This window comes from Felis catus, chromosome F1 (assembly GCF_018350175.1).
Source record: "Felis catus isolate Fca126 chromosome F1, F.catus_Fca126_mat1.0, whole genome shotgun sequence".
In the NCBI taxonomy this organism is placed as follows: Eukaryota; Metazoa; Chordata; class Mammalia; order Carnivora; family Felidae; genus Felis; species Felis catus.
In genome coordinates this window covers 11,855,528-11,874,885 of record NC_058384.1, presented here as the reverse complement: position 1 = coordinate 11,874,885, position 19,358 = coordinate 11,855,528, and the positions used below count along the sequence as shown (strand labels likewise).

At 42.0% G+C, this 19,358-nt stretch overlaps 2 protein-coding genes across 4 annotated transcripts in view; one reads left to right on the top strand and one right to left on the bottom strand.

Annotated features, from left to right (window-relative positions):
- BLZF1 (basic leucine zipper nuclear factor 1) overlaps window positions 1-16,113 on the bottom strand; it is a 30,303-nt gene extending 14,190 nt beyond the window's left edge. Inside the window, exons 1-4 of one of the 2 annotated variants that reach the window (XM_003999171.6) lie at window positions 15,748-16,113; window positions 14,391-14,465; window positions 3,765-4,204; window positions 1,172-1,371 (exon numbers count right to left, since the gene is read on the bottom strand). In XM_003999171.6, the coding sequence (XP_003999220.2) occupies window positions 1,172-1,371; window positions 3,765-4,204; window positions 14,391-14,421 (671 nt within the window). In that variant the 5' untranslated portion in view covers window positions 14,422-14,465; window positions 15,748-16,113. Of the gene's footprint in view, window positions 1-1,171; window positions 1,372-3,764; window positions 4,205-5,345; window positions 5,581-14,390; window positions 14,466-15,747 lie in introns of those variants that run through there. The other variant, XM_023247380.2, reaches the window with a different exon arrangement.
- Window positions 16,114-16,176: 63 nt separating this feature from the next.
- The window catches only part of NME7 (NME/NM23 family member 7), a 260,452-nt gene continuing 257,270 nt past the window's right edge, over window positions 16,177-19,358 (top strand). For both annotated transcript variants that reach the window (XM_045048905.1, XM_019821576.2), the window contains exon 1: window positions 16,177-16,326. In XM_045048905.1, the coding sequence (XP_044904840.1) occupies window positions 16,324-16,326 (3 nt within the window). In that variant the 5' untranslated portion in view covers window positions 16,177-16,323. The remainder of the gene's footprint in view (window positions 16,327-19,358) is intronic.

The following is a 19,358-nucleotide window of genomic DNA, read 5'->3' as shown; positions in this document are numbered from 1 at the left end:
TCTCTCTGCCCCTCCCCCGTTCATGCTCTGTCTCTCTCTGTCCCAAAAATAAATAAACGTTGAAAAAAAAAAATCTTAAACCTAAAATTAAAGTCTCAGACCATAGTGACTACCGACCAAAGATTAAATCAGTTAAATGTCAGTGAAGTCGAGTTTCAGTTTTATTGCCCTTCGAATGTTACTATCAGCATTGATAAGGATGTCAAGAAAGCTGCGTATGGCAATAATCTGTATGACACACGCATGATTTGCCTCTTCAGGTGTTCAGTCAGAATGAACTTTCACTCTAAGTCAATAAGCAGTACATCCATTTCTCCACACACCATCCTATGTGAGCACAATTAGGAAACAAATTAAGGACTTTAAGAGCATTGTCCATTACTGAAAAGTATCACAGCTATTAAGACATGAAGAAACACCTCCCCGCAAATTTCTTCATCACAGCCAGCGATTCTTACAGTACAGCCTCAAGACGTCTGGTGTTATGCGGGGAAATCTCGAGATGACCGAACTTATTAAACATGTGACGTGTGAGGCACGTGGGTAACACCCCACACCCTGGGCTCCAGTCACTCGGAGCTGGGAGGAGGGGCTTGAACAGACAAAGAATCACAACAGATAAGGAGTGTCCCAACTGTCTGTGGGCCAGGGCCCTGGGGGTTTCGCCTCTGCTGAAGAGTGGCCCCATTCGGCATGCCGTACGGATGATTTCGTTTGTGCACGGCGAGAAAAAGGCTGGGAAGCTCTCTTACATAATTAACATAGTTAAAAGAGCTACGAGAACACAGCAGGGAAGAGAAATGATATTTGAGTTTTCCCCATAGGAGGTGGGAAGAAGCAGTATTGGCTTTTTGTGTGATTTTATTGATTTTATTGATAAGACATCTGAGTTTCCAGTTTTGTCTTGGTTCTTAAATACTGTATTAGGAATGATTTCCCCTATAGATCAGTTACTAGAATTCTGGAACGAGGGAGAATCCTGATACCACTTTTCCACGTAGGGAGACTGACCGCCCGGAGGAGGAGGAAGACACCATCTCTTTAAATATACGCAGTATTTTGACAGTCTGAGTCAGAAATTCTCACACTCGAACCTACTTTCTTGGGTTATGGTGAAAAATCTGACAGAGCCAAAACCAGGAAATGAAATACTACTTAAAACAGAAAATACCTGCTCGCAAGGAATTTACTTCGCCATACATCACACTGTATTGACATACGTTCTAATTGTTCAGAAAGTTGAGCTGTGTTTTGACCTAGGGCTTCATTTTCTAAAATAAGCTGATTTTTCTCACGGGCTAGACGTTCAAAGTGATACTGAAGATCATCCCCAACAGAAGCCACTAGCAGCTTTTTTAACTCACGATTGACCTAGAAGAAAACATGACCGTTACAATAAGCTCAAAGTAATGTCCCTGACTTCAATGTGGCAAAAGGGAAAAAGAGAAGCCAGGTTTCACGTATTTGGACCTCCATTACTTAAAGTGTATATCAAAAAGCAACTATTAAATATTGGAGTTTCATAATCCATACAAACCATATCTATCACTATGTATTTGTATCTATGGTCCACGTGATTATAAACTAAGCCTCTTCTAATAATAGTACCAATCATTATCATAAAAATTATACACTGTTTCCAGTTAACATTTAAAGGCAAATATTAGAAAACTAAACCAATAAATTTTGCCAAAAAGTGACATAAAGTGTTTTATTTTTTTAATCTTTCTCAGCATTCAGAAATTAATTCCTTTGTGTCATAGGATTTGTAAGAATTTAAGCAAAGAGAGCAATTCAGAATATTTATAAGCATGTTCTTTACTTTATCTCAAATGTGGAAAATTAAAACGTAAATATCCAGTAGCAGGTATTGATATATAGTGCAGCAACGAAAGAACAGCGTTGCTATTAAAAATGCTATCGTATGACAGGAGACAAGATTCTAAGAGGTGAGTCCAGTTAGAGTGTCAGAGGTGCAGCAGTCCGGGTGAAAACTATTCTTGAGTATTCTAGTATCGCGTTATTGGAGAATATAGAAAAAGATCCTAAAATTTGTTCATCAGGAGGGAAAACAAGAGCTTACTGTCTGGCATAGGGGGTGAAAAGGAAGTAGTTCAGGATAAATCCAAAAAATCCAAAATGCAAGTGACTAGGTAAATAGAGATATTTTGACCAAGACAAGGAATCAAAGAGAAGTAGACATTTGGAATTGTTTGGCTGGTGGTCTTCATTTACTTGGGGGCTGGAGGAGGTGGGTGATGGAGAAATACAGACGATATGTTTAGATACACATTTAAATGAATTTGTAAAGATACATGTGCACGTCAAACATAGTTATCTGATGAAATACTCAGCCGTTACGGATTTCATTACAGTTTTTTTTCATAATTGAATTTTCTTCTCTATCCCCAATTTTGAAGTGTCTGCCAGGTAGGAGGGTTAAGACTTTTGGTTTCATGTAGAATTTATTTCCAGATGTTGTGAGGAAGAAGCAGCGTGCATAGACAGGATTCCTACAACTCACAAGAGAACTATAGATGAATGTGGTTTAAACAAAGAATATTCAGAAAATCAAAGTTTTATTCTTTGCTGCCACCATTTGAAAATCCTGCCGAAGGCACAGCTGTGGTTTTTCTCCTTCACATCAGTCTTGCTTTAAGTAAGACTGAAATATATCAGGAAGCTGGGAGGGAAGGGTGCTAGATAACGGTAATCAGCTATTTTTGAAAAAGAGTAACGCAACAAAATTTCTTCTAATATTAATGTTATGTGTGATTTGGAAGGCACTCTTGTGTTGCACCATCCATCATAGGTATGGGATATAGAAGAACAAACAAGTGATTAAAAACATGTTTACTTTATGTAACTTTCGGTTCCATTAAGTTAATCAAGGACAGTTGCTAAAAGGGGGACAGGATTTGTTGTTTTTCAATTTTGAATACATAAGTAAAAGAGTATATTATAGTGAAAAAAAATTGATACTGTAATAGAATATTCTGTGACACCGGAAAATATTAATAACCAAAAATGGGGGTTTTAAGGCAAACGTGAACTCAATATGTATAACTGTGCATTTATATAACTGGATGGTATAATTATGTTTGGTACTATTTTCATTTTTTTGTATTTTTGAAAATATTTACAATAAATATGTACTTCTTTTGTAATTAGAAATTAGGTATTTAAAAAACATTGAAGACCTATTTGGGTAAGAACCACCAACCATAGTGTCACTTATAAAGGCTAACGACATCTAGCCAAAAGACGAAGAGTCTAATCGAGAAACAGAGGGTGAGAGGTAAGGCGACGTAAAGGCTAATGAAACACAATCGAGCACTAATAGACGGTTTTCCATTTACAATGCTTACCCCACCATTTCTTCATCCCAAGTATTATGTGCGCATAAAGAAAAATACTTGGAACTTATGGATTCTTAAAACAGAAATTGTTAACTAGTCCGTTTCAAAGTCTAACTCGGTCAGGTTTGGGTTTGGAATTTTGTAACTGTGACTTTCTTGACACGTTATAGGTGGTCCTGTCCAAAGCACCTCACACGTGCATCTTCAACCAGGTTTAGGGTAGAAGTTCGCAACACATACTCGTTCTACTAGACGTGCTGAGAAAGAGAAATTTAAGAGAAAACTCTTTAGAGAAATGACAAGCCAGAACAAATGGCGTTCCAAGAGGAAGTATAGGTTTCTACTACGCAAGCTTAGAAGGTCCAGGTGTAAAGAGCAGAGCTCGTTAAGTCTATTGGCTCTTACCTCTGTCTGTACTCTGAGCTGGTTTGAAAGACCTTCTTTGTCCTGTAATAACCTTCTTTCAGAGTTCTTGAGCTTCTCCAGTACATTCTTTACCTCTGACAGTTCCTTTCTGGGTTCTCCAACTCCCTCCGACTGACCAAGGAATTCTCCTCTGTGATGTCCCAGAGACTTAACCTTTGCATTTTTGTTGGGGATATCATGGGTTATAGCAGCTTTGGGAACTAATATTCTTACGGCTTCGACTTCCACTGCCTTTTCAGCGAGGATCTTCCCTAGCTGAAGAACTCCTGGGCTGTCTCCTGGAACTGCTTTCTTCCGTGGGTTCTGAAGGATGTGATGCTTCACGGGCTGGATTCCAGAGGTAACTTCAACAGCTTTAGGTGGCTCCTCAGTTTCCATTCCATCTCCTGCTCCTCGGACTGGGGCTGGAGTGAGGGTGACTATAAAAGGGAAAACAAAACATAAGCTACTTGCTAAAAGGAAATGCGGCGCAAATGCCAAGACATGCTTTACCCGACATTCAGAATTACTGACGCTAAAAAGAACGCAAAAAATTCAGAGTAAACACGAGGTTTCAGAAACAATCAGGTGTCAAATAAAAGATGAGGAAAGTCTTACGGGTTCACACTTTCCTTCAGTAAATGGTTTCTCTCTTGGTAGAAAATGCGAGAGAGTTGGAATCAGGGTATTTGGTTCGGACCTCTATTTCCTAGTGTGACCCTGGGTAAATAATTTAACCCTCCGTGAATCTCTATTTCATATTTTGCAAAATGACGGTAACAGCAACAATGCTACAGGGTTGTGGTAAGAGAGAACATGCTAAGGCCAAGCACCTGGCACACTGCAGACCCTTGATAACGTCAGTTCACTATAAACGTAAATACAAGCTACAGGCGTGCATTCTTGGGCCGTCTACCTCAAAACATACTCATCTGCTTTGTGAACTCTTGGCAGAGAATGCTTCGCACAAGCTACCTAACTGGACTGCTCAATACTCTTTCCTCTAGGCCCCAACAGGCCCTTGTTCCTGCCGCTTCTTCTTCTCTTAAATGGCTTCTTTTGCCACTCACTGTGATTTGTGATTCTAACTTACCCAGTAGAAGTTAGCTTTGACTCCACTCTTTGCATTAAAGCCTCCCAACTGTCCCAGCACACTCTCTGCATGCCTAAAGCACTTGCTGTTTCAAATATTCAGTTCAAAGCTTAATCACGAACTTTAATGATCATTTTATGGGTTTCGCCCATGCTAATCACACTTTCCCACTGAGTTTGATAAGCACACAAGGGCAGGCATCACGCCCTAAACGAATGGAAGAACGCGGTATTAGAGAAATGACAGGAACTCTGCGATCAACCAGATCTGGTTTTGAACCTTGTTTCCATCATTACTCCCTGTGCTATCATGGATAAAATCCTGCAGTTATTTGAGCCTCAGTTTTAACCTCCACAAGATGAATTTAATGACATCTATATCCATATCTTGGGTCTTAAATGAGAAAATTTTAGGTAACAAATAACCAACACTTATAAAAGACTTACCACGTGCCAAATACTATTCTAAATACTTAGCATATAACTCACCTTTCGAGTAGGTATGATTAGTTCTATTTTATAGATGAAGAAAATGAGGCACAAAGCAGTCCAGGAACTTGCCCTGGTAAGTAAGTAGAAGAGGCAGAAGGAGGCAGCTGAGATGATACTTAAGCTACATGGAGTTCTTGAATTAGTACATCCGGTAACATCCCTTTGAGCTACACGTTAGACTTCTTGCCATTTTACAAGCCCAGCATACATTTGAGAAAGCGGAAGCCACAGCCTGTGCACAGTAATGATAATGAATTTTTATTCAATTTGTTATGTGCCAAGGATTCTTCTAAGTCCTTCAGATGCATTATATCATTTAATCTTTACAACTATCTCATGAAGTAAGCATAACACTACCCATTTTTTTAGAAACACAGAGGCTTTGAAAAGTTAAATGGCTTGTCCAGATCCTCGGTGTCAAACTGGGATTTGAGTCCAAATCTGACTCCAGAGCTAAGCTGTCAGTCGGTCTGGGAGGCCTTCTACAAACCAGAATTATTACCTCATCAATCTGAAGTATTGTTGCCTCTGCTAATAAGCCTTTTCATCAGGCCACAAAAGCCCAGGGAGTTTACCTAACAGTTACGGGGAAGCTTTAAGTAAAAAGCAGTGCTCCTCTGCACGAAAGCCCTGCACGGCTTGCCATCACTCAGAATAAAGACCAAAGTCTCCACTACGGCCTACAGGCCCTTCCATGATCTGCCTGTCTCCTGGGTCTCAACTTCGGCCATTTACTTCTTCAGACTCTGTGTTCCTGCCTGACTTGTTTTGTGTGGGTGTCTTAAAAACTCCTTTCTCTGCAGACATTTCTCTGCTCAGAATATTCTTCCCAACTTCCTATTCCCTTTAGTTAATTACCTCCCGTCCTTATAATTGCAGTTCAACCTTTTCTAAGGGAAGCCTGTCTCTAACCTTTCCAGATTAGGCTGGGTTCCATTTTTGTGCACCTGCAGCCAAGACTCTGCATTTCTCCTTTTCTCTATTTATCAAAATGGTAAATTGACAAATTGACTTTTTTTTTCCTTTCAGCGTCACCAGTTAGATAATGTCTGTGCCTTCCTCTAGGATAGAAGTCCCATGAGGGTAGGGACTCTGTGTCTCTTGTTTACTACATTTCCAGTAATGTGCCTCGCTCGCAGTATTCTTTAGCTGATAATAAATGAATGATAACAAGGGGAGGGGCAAAGGACAAGCACATATAACAGTGGTTCTAATGACAAGCTTTGAGTCGGTCACAGGCAGCAAACATGCTGCTGATGCCTAATATTGACCAGATATCATACGAGGTAGTGGGGACTACTGTGCTCAGGAAATTACTATCTAATTTAGGGCATGCATATAAAAAGAGAACATATATTACAGGGTAATATATAATCAGAATGCAATCGGTGGTGCAAAAATAGTTCCACTGAAATCTTATTCCTATAGAAGTGTTAACTAAAACAATCATGGGCCGGTCTTTAGTGAATTCATTATATTTTGATATTTATACCTTCTAAGGCAAAGACAGGAAACAATTCCTAGTTAAAAAGAAAAAAAAAAGCCAAAGTATATCCTCAGCCTCAATTACCTTTATTTTTTTTTTTAATTTTTTTTTCAATGTTTTTTATTTATTTTTGGGACAGAGAGAGACAGAGCATGAACGGGGGAGGGGCAGAGAGAGAGGGAGACACAGAATCGGAACCAGGCTCCAGGCTCTGAGCCATCAGCCCAGAGCCCGACGCGGGGCTCGAACTCACGGACCGCAAGATCGTGACCTGGCTGAAGTCGGACGCTTAACCGACTGCGCCACCCAGGCGCCCCAATTACCTTTAGATATCAGTATCATGTCTTGATCAATTAAATCTTAATCTTTGTTATTAAACGTTAAGCACATTTCGCTGTAACCCATGAAGTTAGGAAAACAATTTGATAAGAGCAATAGTAAGGTCTTATTAAAACTAAACCTTTCTTAAGAATTTCTGAAATACAAAGCCATATTAAAAAGGGATTACATAATATATACACATTCTATCAAGCAATGACTCGTTACTGTGATTCCCAATTTCTCATCCTAGAAATGGGTTTCTCTAGCAAAGAGCCATAGGAAATGGTAAGCTTGTTCAGGATAATGTTAAACAAACAAAGAAACAAGAAACAATGAAAAAAATTACCTATAAAGCTGTTTTACAGCTGTTTTACAGCAAGGGAAATACCTAACAAGAATACTTTCCTTAGGTTTCTGTATTAGATTTCTATTTTTTAATAAGCATGGTTTTCTTCTTCTTCATAAACTTTGTTAAATACAGAAACTACAGGGGCGCCTGGGTGGCGCAGTCAGTTGAGCATCCGACTTCAGCCAGGTCACGATCTCGCGGTCCGTGAGTTCGAGCCCCGCGTCGGGCTCTGGGCTGATGGCTCAGAGCCTGGAGCTTGTTTCCGATTCTGTGTCTCCCTCTCTCTCTGCCCCTCCCCCGTTCATGCTCTGTCTCTCTCTGTCCCAAAAATAAATAAAAACGTTGAAAAAAAAATTAAAAAAAAAATACAGAAACTACAGTAGTTCAAATACAGTCATACACATATCTTCTGGTTTTTAACATTACATTATTCAAAGATATGAAGAAAAAATTACCTATATTCTCATCACCCTAAAATAATTTTTCATTACTTCAAATTCCTTTATTTTTATATGATTGTAATCATAATTAACTTTAGAAGCTTAATATATTTTCCTATCTTGCTACATTCTTCATACTTTTCATTTTATGACTACATTATTCCTTCAAGTTAATACAGCATTATTTACTTTATTATTCTATTGTTGGATATTTGGACTTTTTCTAGTTTTTCTCTATAGTAATGCTTTAGTGAATACTTTTATGCCTACAGATTTTTCTCAACTTCTCAATCATTTCTTTTGAATAAATTCCCAAGAATGGAATTAACGTGCCGGGAGAAGATCTGTATTGTCACACTGCTTTACCAAATAACTCTAGCAAAGTGTCAGGAGATCTATTCCTCACGTTCTTATTTCGTTTTATTTATTTATTTTTTCATCCCCAACACCGATGATTTAATGCAACACTTAAATACGAATACACGTGACGTGTTTAGAATGGTGTTTGGCACAGTGAGCGCTCACTAAATGTTAGCTTCTGTTGCCTGTGTGGTTACTCTTTAAAAAACTAATAATAAACTTTGGATCCTGATTCAGGGGGAGAAAGAAAGCTTAAGTCATGACATCAAATATAGTTCTAACTTTTATTTTCTTATGCTCAAGTCTTAGAAAAGTATATCACTAGACTTTAGAACTGTTTTTTTTTTTATTTAACAGATGTTTGCGGGGGGCAGGGGGGAGGTTCCTACAGACCTATCAATGTACTGGGAGTCCTGAGTTACGTTAGTTACAGAGGAGGTGGAAAGGCATCTGGGGTATAATGTGTTCCATTTTACAAAACATTTTACATCAGGATAAAATATTTTGTCATTTCTATGTTGTATGTTAACTTGGGCCTTAGGACTAACTCTGCTCTCCAGAAGACCCACAAAGGAATACTCCAGAAGGAGAAATAAAGAGTTTGGGATCTCAGGTCAGGCCGGAACACATGAGCCCCCAGGGGAACTTCCACCGAACTTTGCAAAAGTAAAGGCCTGTTCCTGTGTTCTTAACGTTTGCTTTTAGGATGTGCTAACTTTACCTAATGCAAATTGAATTTTGTCTCTAAGACATTCTGTCTTGGAAGAAGTTCTATAGAATCAGGAGTTAGCTGGGGGTTCACAAAACAACAAAAGACAAAGCTAGGGCCGTACCATCCGGGTCCACTGAGGTGGAAGAAACAAGAAGCAGGTGTGACACGCTACTGGGCTTGAATAGGATTTTTAGGCAAGTCGTAACGTTTTTGAGTTGGAATTTTAGGTAATGGAGACTCAAGAACACAGCACAAAATAATTACTGCTAAATTTAAAGGGCAAAGGAACATTAATGGGTATTCAAAAGAAGTCTCTTTTCTTAATTTTTTTTTTCAACGTTTTTATTTATTTTTGGGACAGAGAGAGACAGAGCATGAACGGGGGAGGGGCAGAGAGAGAGGGAGACACAGAATCGGAAACAGGCTCCAGGCTCCAAGCCATCAGCCCAGAGCCTGACGCGGGGCTCGAACTCACAAGACTGCGAGATCCTGACCTGGCTGAAGTAGGATGCTTAACCGACTGTGCCACCCAGGCGCCCCAAGAAGTCTCTTTTCAAACAAGATACATCACACATTCCAATCAAGAAGTTCTCTTCACCTGGTTCAGCCTCAATTTACTCTTAACTTTATTTAAACTGCTCTACTTATTTGGGGCACCTGGGTGGCTTGGTTGAGCGTCTGACTTCGGCTCAGGTCATGATCTCACAGTTTGTGAGCCCGAGCCCCGTGTCGGGCTCTGGGCTGACAGCTCGGAGCCTGGAGCCTGCTTGGGATCCTGGGTCTCCCCCTCTCTCTGCCCCTTCCCTGCTCATGCTCTGTGTCTCTCCTTCTCTCCCAATAATAAATAAACGTTAAGAAAAATTTAAACTGCTCTACTTACTCAAGCATTTATGAGTGTGAGGGATGTACAATAGAGGACATGGCAGCTGTAACCACTCTGTAAAAACTATACTTGTTGCTAATGTGCACAGGCATGGAGGCAAGTGGGAGTCTGGGCTTTCCATTTTCTCACCTGGTAACTTACCTTTCATAATTCTACCTTCCCTTAGGACACACATAGAAAGCTTTATTACATACATCCAAGGCACAATCCAGGGCACATTCATGAGCAATTGTCTTCTCTCAGGTGGGAAGACAATCATCTGTGGTACGAGCTCCATAATTATGAGTAATGTTTAAGTGGACCCAAACAGCCATCCCTATTCTCCACGCTTCGAAGGGAACCAAAGGAACCATTCTTCAATTATTCATCAACATCATTCTTCCCAGTGATCAGTTATCAAGGAATGAAAACATATCTCTAGTTTATGGCTCATCCTTCCCGCCTTCCCCAAAGATTATTGAAATGTAGGCAAAGAACAAATAATATTCCACAATAGGAGTTGACAAACTTTTTCCATAAAGGGCCAGATGAGAAATATTTGAGGCTTATGGACCATGAGGCAAAATTGAGGATACTATACAGGCACTTATACAAAGAAGAAAAAAAAAAACCAACCAAATTTCAAAGATGAAACTTTAATGAGAAATTAATTTTTCTTTTTTTCATAGTATATGTCTGATAATAAGCACAGAAATATTTTTTATTTGGGATAACCCTTGGCCCAAGTGGGATTCAAAGTCAGTGTTCCCTGTCATCAAACTGATTTGCAAATATTCTCAGGAGGCTGAGGGCCATAACTTGCCAACCCTTGCTCTAGAATGCTGACGCAAAAACGATTTTCTAGTCTATCATTACACATTTCTCCTTTCCCCATAAAACTCTAACTCCAAGAACACAAGATACTCTAAGTCTGTAGGATGGTGTGGTACAAAGAACACCAGACTCTGGGTCAAAATACCCGAAGCTCCCCCCGATCCCCCCACTGCCACATGTTGTGTGACTTCGGGCAGATCACTTACCCTTACTCTCCTCTCATCCCTCAGTGCTCTCAGAATAATGCAAACAGAGTGTTTTAACACACTTTGTTTCTCTCACCCACAGGACCGTTGGGGGCTCCACAGGGCAGGGTCTGCCTGCTAATCTTTGTACGGTCAGCTTAATGACACGGTGCTTGGCATGGAAAAGACGTGTAAGCACTTACTGAAGTTCATCAGTGTTAACCCGCCACTGAGATTTCATTTTAACATCCAATAACTAACTCATTTAAAAACTGCTTACTTTTTTCCCCCTCTACACCAAAGCGTTAATTCCGACACTCGGTTATAGTCTGACAAACGTTTCAGAGTAGATGCAGATTCAGCTATCAAACAGTTAAACAATTTAGGGATTGTCACTCAGTAATCTGAAATCAATATTCTTTGCAAATGTCACCAATTTCATTTAATGAGGTTTAGTTACTATTAAATTAAAATATCTGTGTTATGGATTGTGGACTTAAGGGTTAGGTCCACATTTTATTGACATGGGATCATTCTCCTTGTCACAGGCTCCATGAATGAAGAGTTCCCTGGTCAAATAAGTGTGGGCCATGCTATCTACTGTAACTCTTCACAGCTTCACAGCGTGCGAGGATGTTAAAGGCTCTGGGAGGTCCTGTAGCACAAACTCTCCTTTAATCCAGAACTTCCCAAATTTATCTGTCCGTAGGTTTCTTTTTCGTCTAATACCTGTTCCACAGAATGAGTGTTAGAGTATCGGATGGAATTCTAAGTATTTAGATGATTCAGATTCTCCTATCTGGTTTACTTTCCCTAGACGGTCTGGTTTTATTTAATACTCTTAGTTTTAATCTTGCTCTCAAGAAAGTTTTGGATTCAAATGCTGATTTTCGAACGGTTTCTCTTTATTGCCTGTTTCCCGTTCAAATGAAACCCTAGCAGCAGTCCCTCTCGTGATGACGATATCGCTCAAATGTCCACTGAGAGGAAGTTCGGACTCTCTAAACCAATGTTGCTTCTCTTGTGAGGCAGTTACAGGAAATGCAGGCCGCCGACAAACGCCAACCATGACAAATGCACCTGCTTCTAGGCCATGCATACAAGTAACTTTTGTTCACTAACAACGGTTACCATTATATTAAGTAGGAATAGGACTAACAGCTGAGTTATGTACCTTGTAAAATGAAGATCAGATGAAATAAGGCATGGGAAAGTGCTTTATAAGTCTAATGCTCAATACAAACAGGTAGCAACAAATAAAAAATAATTTACTTTCACAGAGGCCTTGCAATAACTAACTTTTAATCTCCAATGATAATACGATATTCAGGTTTCGCTTTTTGCCGCGCACCATGCTAATGACTTTCACCGTAGTTACCGTTTAATTGCCCTAGTCCTCATTAATCCCCAGTGTATTACTTTCATTATATTCTCTGGTTCGCTTCTTCTAATGATTTCCAGTGACTCCGAAATGCTGTTCACACAGCTGAATAAATTCACTTAAATATGTATTGGTATGATCTTCTCTTCCTTGCTTCCTAAACATATCTGAATCCCTTTCAAAGAGTTTGCTGTTGGAGGTCTGTTTACTGCAAAGCTGGCTTCTGGAAAATAAGTTCCCATGGAGAGAAGGGGACAGGCCCCAATCTCCGGAACTCACTGTCCAAGAATAGCCTGAATCAGGAGGCGTTCACTTTGGGACATGCAAAAAGTGTTCTCAATGCCTGTCTGAAGATGGTCAGTAGGCTATCAGGGTCTGAAGCACAAAGGAACAGATCCAGGCTACAGACAGATTTGGAAGTTGTTCTTACAGACAATTACTAAAGCCCTGACAGCAGAGGAGAAAGAGGGCTGAAACACGTTAATATATAAAAGATAAACCAAAAGAAGAGAAGGATGAAAGAGAGAAAATATACTTAGAGCACTGGTGCCCAATAGAACTGTCTGCAGTGATGGAAACGTTCTCTATCTGCTCTTTCTAATGCAATTGCTACTAGCCATACGTAGCTAATGAGCACTTGAAATGTGACTAGGGTGACTGAAGGGCTGAATTTTTTTTTTTTTTTTTAAAGTAGGCTTGATGCCCAGTGTGGACCCCAATGTGGGGCTTGAACTCATGACCCTGGGATCAAGACCTGACCCGAGATCAAGCGTCGGATGCTTAACTGACCGAGCCACCCAGGCACCCCCTGAATTTTTAATTTTTAAAAATATCAACATAAACTCAAATAGCCACGTGTGGCTATTGCGTTGGAACAGTGAAGGGCTACAGAGTAGGCTGAAAACAAGAATAATATCATGGAAGTCAAGGAAAGAAAGTATTTCAAAAGGTGGGAATGATCAATAGTTCTAGAGAGGACAAACAGGACTAAAGCAGGACTAAAAAGTAACTACTGTAGTTAGCAAGCATTATGAGTTGATGTGGCCCCCCCTCAAATATTCCTATGTTGAAGTCCATACCTCAAAATGTGATCTTATTTGGAAATAAGGTCATTACAGATGTAATTAGTTAGGACGAGGTCATACTGGAGTAGGGTGGGCCCCTAATCCAACACGGTTGATGTCCTTAGGAAGAATCTGGACACACAGGCACATTCACACAAGGAGAATGCCATGTCCACATAAAGCAAAGATCAGGGTGATGCATCTACAAGCTAAGGAATACCAAAACTACCAGCAAACCAGGAACTAGGAGACAGGCCTGGAACAGATCCTTCCCTGGAGCCTTCAGAGGGAACATGGCCCTGCCAGCACCTTGATATTAGACTTCCAGCCTCCAGAACTGCGAGACAATACACTTCTATTTCCATTACCCGATTTGGTTTGTTATAGCAGCCCAAGCAATACAACCCAACACAAATGGTCACCCAACACACTTCCTAGTTGCTCATGTGTCTACTGAAATCTTTAGAACATACATCTTGTTTATTTAAGTCTTACTCTTGTAGTGAATAGAACGCATAGCTGCAAAACTTTGCTTTCACACTAAATGTTTAACAGTAGTTTAACAGCAGTAATGAATACTATCCAATGATGTGACTACTCAGTCGTAGACCTGGGTACTGAAATGTAAACACCACACTACAAAACAAGCACGGAGAAATCTGAAACACAAATGATTCTCAAGAGCTCTATGAGATTTAGTTGCTTGGCTCAAGCACTCCTCCGTCCTTGTGTCATAAATTACATGTTTTAAAAACAATGAACATCGGGGGTGCCTGGGTGGCTCGGTCGGTTGAGCGTCTGACTTCGGCTCAGGTCATGATCTCACAGTTCGTGAGTTCGAGCCCCGCATCAGGCTCTGTGCTGACAGCTTAGAGCCTGGAGCCTGCTTCTGATTCTGTGTCTCCCTCTCTCTCTCTCTCTCTCTCTCTCTCTCTCTGTTCCTCCCCCACTCATGCGCACGCTCTCTCTCTCTCTCTCATTCAAAAATAAATACAAACATGAAAAAAAATTTTTTTAAAACAATTAACATCAAAAAAAGAACACTTACCTTTGGCTTGTAAACTTTCAAGAGTAGTCATTTTTTAACCAATGAAAAGGCACCTCAAACCTTCTACGGAAAAACCTAAAAATGTATAAATTGAAACAATTAAGACAATACCATACAAAGATGTTTACTAAGTTTATTATTTACCTTGTAATTTAGATATGACAATATTCTACTTGTTTCTGCATTTAGTACACATGCATTTCAAAACCTTCCCACAGGTGATATTGTTATAGTTAACGAAGGTCTCAAAAAATTACTGGTGGTTTACTTTCAAATTTGTTTCACTGTTTCTGCCAAGTATACTCTATCAGGTGCCCTGGATTTTAGTTAAGAAACTGTGGTGAAGTTACTGTAGCGGCTTTTGTATCATTGATACGGCAACAGTAATCTTACTTATTAAAAATTTTTAAAAAAATGTTTTTATTTGTTTTTGAGAGAGAGAGAGAGAGAGAGAGAGAGAGAGAGAGAGAGAGAGAGAAAGAGAACGAGTAGGGGAGGGGCAGAGAGAGGGAGACACAGAATGTGAAGCAGGCTCCAGGCTCTGAGCTGTCAATACACGCCCCAATGCTCGCTGGCACTCGTGACCCACAAGATCGTGACCTGAACCGAAGGCACACCTAACCGACTGAGCCACCTAAACGCCCCAACAGTAATTTTAAAGAAATTAATTACTTTCTCAGGGGACATTAGTGACACTAATTTGCTAACTATATCCCAAAGGAACTTCTGTTTAAACTATATAACAAAAATACTCAGAACTTAATTTGCACTTTCTTGGTCATAGAATTAAAATGGCATAGCATATGTTTTCAGAAACGTGTGCATGGCCTTTTCAGTAAAGACTAAGATTCAGTGGAAAACATGAGGAGGAAGGTGGTGCTTAGTAGAATGACACGATCGAATATGATGAACTGTACGTTAGATGGCAACTGGTTTCACCACAAAAATGATCACCCTGAGTACTCGATCTGACTTGGCACAGGGTCCTCCACGACTACCTTCCTCAATAGTCACAAACCCCCCTTCTGTCGCTCTGAAAACAGGTCTCCTTCGCAAGAGCGAGGAGCCCAGCCCCTGCGCTCGGAGGAAGCGCCACGGCTCGGCAGGCAAGGGCCAATTCAAGGGGGTGGGAGGGTGTGGAGTGGGTAACAGATGGGAAAGCGACAAGCTGGTCAACCTCTGCCGTCCGGGGAGACGAATCCGAAATTCCGTCCCTGTCTGAACAAGTTTTCCTGGAACAAAAGGCAACCTTTCCCCAAATCCAAAGCGTCTGAACACCAAACTCCAACCCAGACCTCTGTCCCTTTCAAACGTCCCCCCCGCCCCTCGGTTACACAAGCCCGTTTCTTGCACTTACCGCCAAGGGTCCTTACTCTGCCGATCCCAGGGGCTTCACTTTACAGACCTTCGGGCTCCGCACACTCCTCTTCCGTTCCGAAGCTGACCCGCCCAGACCTTCCTGACATCCAGCGGCTGGCTCACTATTAATCACTTCCTGTTCTCAGGGTTTCGTTTCCGGAATGATTTTCCAAAAGAGAAAGGTAAATACACTCTGTGGTGTCTTAAAACGCGAGTGACGCAGCACATGAGGTCTAAGGCTTCTGTAAGTGAAAAACGGATAGATGTCCACTTAGAAATAAAGTATAGGATATGTGGAGCGCCGGCTGTGTATAACTTAACTTCCGGGTCACCTGTCAACCAAACTTAAGCGATGACGCTGGCCCCAAGCGGCGCCATGAAAGGGCGGGGCTGTCGACGGGATGGGCGGAGTTCTAATTCTCCCAGCCCCTGGGAACGAAGGGGCGGGGCGGTGGCGATTCCGCACGTCCGGTAGTAGGCGGGGCTCTGTTGCCGGAGTAACCGCGCGTCGGGGTTGAGGTGGTGTCTTCCTGTGGCAACGCTACCTATTCCCCTGTGCCGAGATCCTGAGGCTATGGTGAGTGCCAAGCGAGGCCGGAGGAACCGCTTCACGGTCTTGGTTACGTAGCGTCCCAGGTCCTGGGGCGGAGGGTCACTCAGAGGCGGCCCGGTTTCTTCCACCTTCGCCCCATGTTTCCCTCTTTCCAGGGGCTGTTTCTGCAGTTTCCTTTCTCTCCCTGTGTCTTGCAGCACCTCGAATTCCGCTTCGGTACTGCTGAACCTCTAGAGTAATGTGACAAAAGTGTAGGGGTAAACACGGAGTCTCATACCCTGAGGCGAGACATTATTTCGAACAGACGTTTTAAATGTTTGTAGTTTTCATCACTTCAAGTTCGGCCTGTCCTTAACGCGCCTCATTTAAGAGCATTGATTGTGTGTGTGATGGCTCAGCACTGACCCAGGTGTCCCTAGGTCTCGCAGTGTTTGCCCTCCAGAGCCGCAGAGCGCTGCTCCTTCCCCCCTCTAAGGGCCATTTAGTCGGAGCCGTATTTGCACAGCTGTCTTCTGGCCAGGGGATTATCCCCTAGGTAGGTGCTTTTTAAGAGGAATGCCCCTCAAGATCTCTTGGGAGAGCTTCTGGAAAATTCACTTGCTTGAGCCTCACCCCCAGAAATTCTGAATCAATAGGAATGGGGCTGGGCATTTTTAAAAAGCCTAGAGCTAATTTTTATTGAGTCACTTGTTTGAGAACACCGGGGGTCGAGTTAATTCACTTCATTAGCAACTCTTTTAAAGAGTTACGAATAACGGACTGGGGGATGGAAAGATGACTGTTGTCAGAAGGGTATAGCTTACGAATTTAGCAACAGAGCCCCTCCCACCACCTGTTCTTTCTCCCTTCCTACTCAGGGACCTTTTCTTGCCCCAGTCTGCCCCTGTGCGGCGGAGCCCTTTCCAAACTTTCACTTCCCCAACCCCTGTCCCTTCCCCTGCTTTTTCCTCCCTTCTAAGCAGATGCCAGAGACTGAAAGTCGTTTTCTTCAGCCTCGTGCCCCTAACCTACACATTGATACATATTTTACCCATCATCCGATTTTGCGTTTCTAGTGTAGAGAGAGTGGTGTTGAAGGACAGTGCATCCACCTTTCCTCTAGATCTCATTCCTTCCCATCCGTTACAAGATCTTTTGCTTCTGCTTATCTTTTATCCCCCCACCCCACCCTGTGCTTTCAGCCTCTCTGCCTCCTTTTCCTGCTTCCCAGTGTTCTGGTCATACATCTTGAGAAAATGAAATAAAACAGAAAAGCGTATCCCCCAGGCTGGTTTATCCAGTTACTGCCCAGTCCTCCCTTGCGCCTTTCTGTGACTGCATGGAAGCATAGTATTTTCACCTGCTTTAAATGCCCCCCTTGGGGCGCCTGGGTGGCGCAGTCGGTTAAGCGTCGGACTTCAGCCAGGTCACGATCTCGCGGTCCGTGAGTTCGAGCCCCGCGTCGGGCTCTGGGCTGATGGCTCAGAGCCTGGAGCCTGTTTCTGATTCTGTGTCTCCCTCTCTCTCTGCCCCACCCCCGTTCATGCTCTGTCTCTCTCTGTCCCCCAAAAAATAAATAAACGTTGAAAAAAAAAATAAATGCCCCCCTTTTCATCCTCAGTACTCTTGTCCGACTTCCTCTTGAATGGTTTCAATGAAGTTGCCCTTTTCCAAGTTTTTAATGGCCCTAAAATGCCAGATCCAAGGATTTCTTCTCAAAGTTTATTTTATTTAGCTTTTCTGTGATAACTGAAGTTCACAAACATTCATTCCCCCCCTACCTGCCTCCGCCTTTTCCCCCACCGGCCTTGCCTGCTTTTTAAATGCCATTCTCCAGGACTCAGTCCTTACTTATTTTCAGTTCTTAGTCTATGCATTTTGCTGGGGTGATTTCATCCACGCACATGAGTTTTACTAATGCCTAAGCATTCACACCTAAACTTCGGTTTTCAGGAGCACCTGGTGGCTTAGTTAAGCATCCGACTTCGGCTCAGGTCACGATCTCACAGTCTATGGGTTCGGACCCCACGTTGGGGCTGACAGCTCAGAGCCTGCTTCTGATTCTGTGTCTCCCTCTCTGTCTCTGCCCCTCCCCTGCTCATGCTCTGTCTCTCTCTCTCTCTCTCTGTCTCTCTGTCTCTCTCTGTCTCTCTCTCTCTCTCTCTGTCTCTCTCTCAATAAATAAATAAACATTAAAAGGACGTTTTTAAACTTCAGTTTTCCTCTCATACCTGCGAGGGCCCAACCTAGTTGCTTCCCGGACACTCTCCCTGGTTACCGCAAAGGCCTCTCAAATTTGCCATGACTGAACCTGAACTTGCTATGATTCTACCTGGGTTTCCTTATTCCTTCAAGTTAATTAATGAGATCACTCTAACTTATAATATAGCTTTAATATTATATCACTAATTAATATGGTTATTACGTATTGCAATATATGTAACCTAAACCAGAAACCAGAGTTAACCTCTTTTGCTTTCCTACGCTTCCCATATTCAGGCGGTCACTAGGTCCTGTTTTAGTTTGAGGTCTCCTCATTTCTTGCCTGGACTGTTGCAGTGTATCTTTAATAGTGTGGTATGGCAGTTATTCGAGCCATTATTTTGTCAGTAACAAGAAGGAATTTTCTAAGACCCAAATCTTTGAGGTCACCTCTTTAGTTTATTAAAAAAAATTTTTTTTTTAAAGTGTTTGTTTATTTTTGAAAGGTACAGAGTGCGAGCAGGGAGGAGGCAGAGAGAGAGGGAGACACAGAACCTGAAGCGGGCTCCAGGCTCTGAACTGTCAGCACAGAGTGCTTGAACAGCAGAGCTTGAACTCATGAACCGTGAGATCATGACCTGAGCCGAAGTCGGATGCTTAACCGACTGAGCCACCCAGGCACGCCTGAAGTCACCTCTTTAAAACTGTAGGCTCTCCAAACCCTACAGTATGAGATTCAGGGTCCCTGGAATGGCACGCAAGGCCCTCCATCATCTAGCATTTACCTGTCTAGCTGCTTTCATGCCTCTCCGTTGCCTAGACATTCCTTTCAACTGCTTATCTTTCACTGAATGTTCTAAGCACCTTCAAGCTGG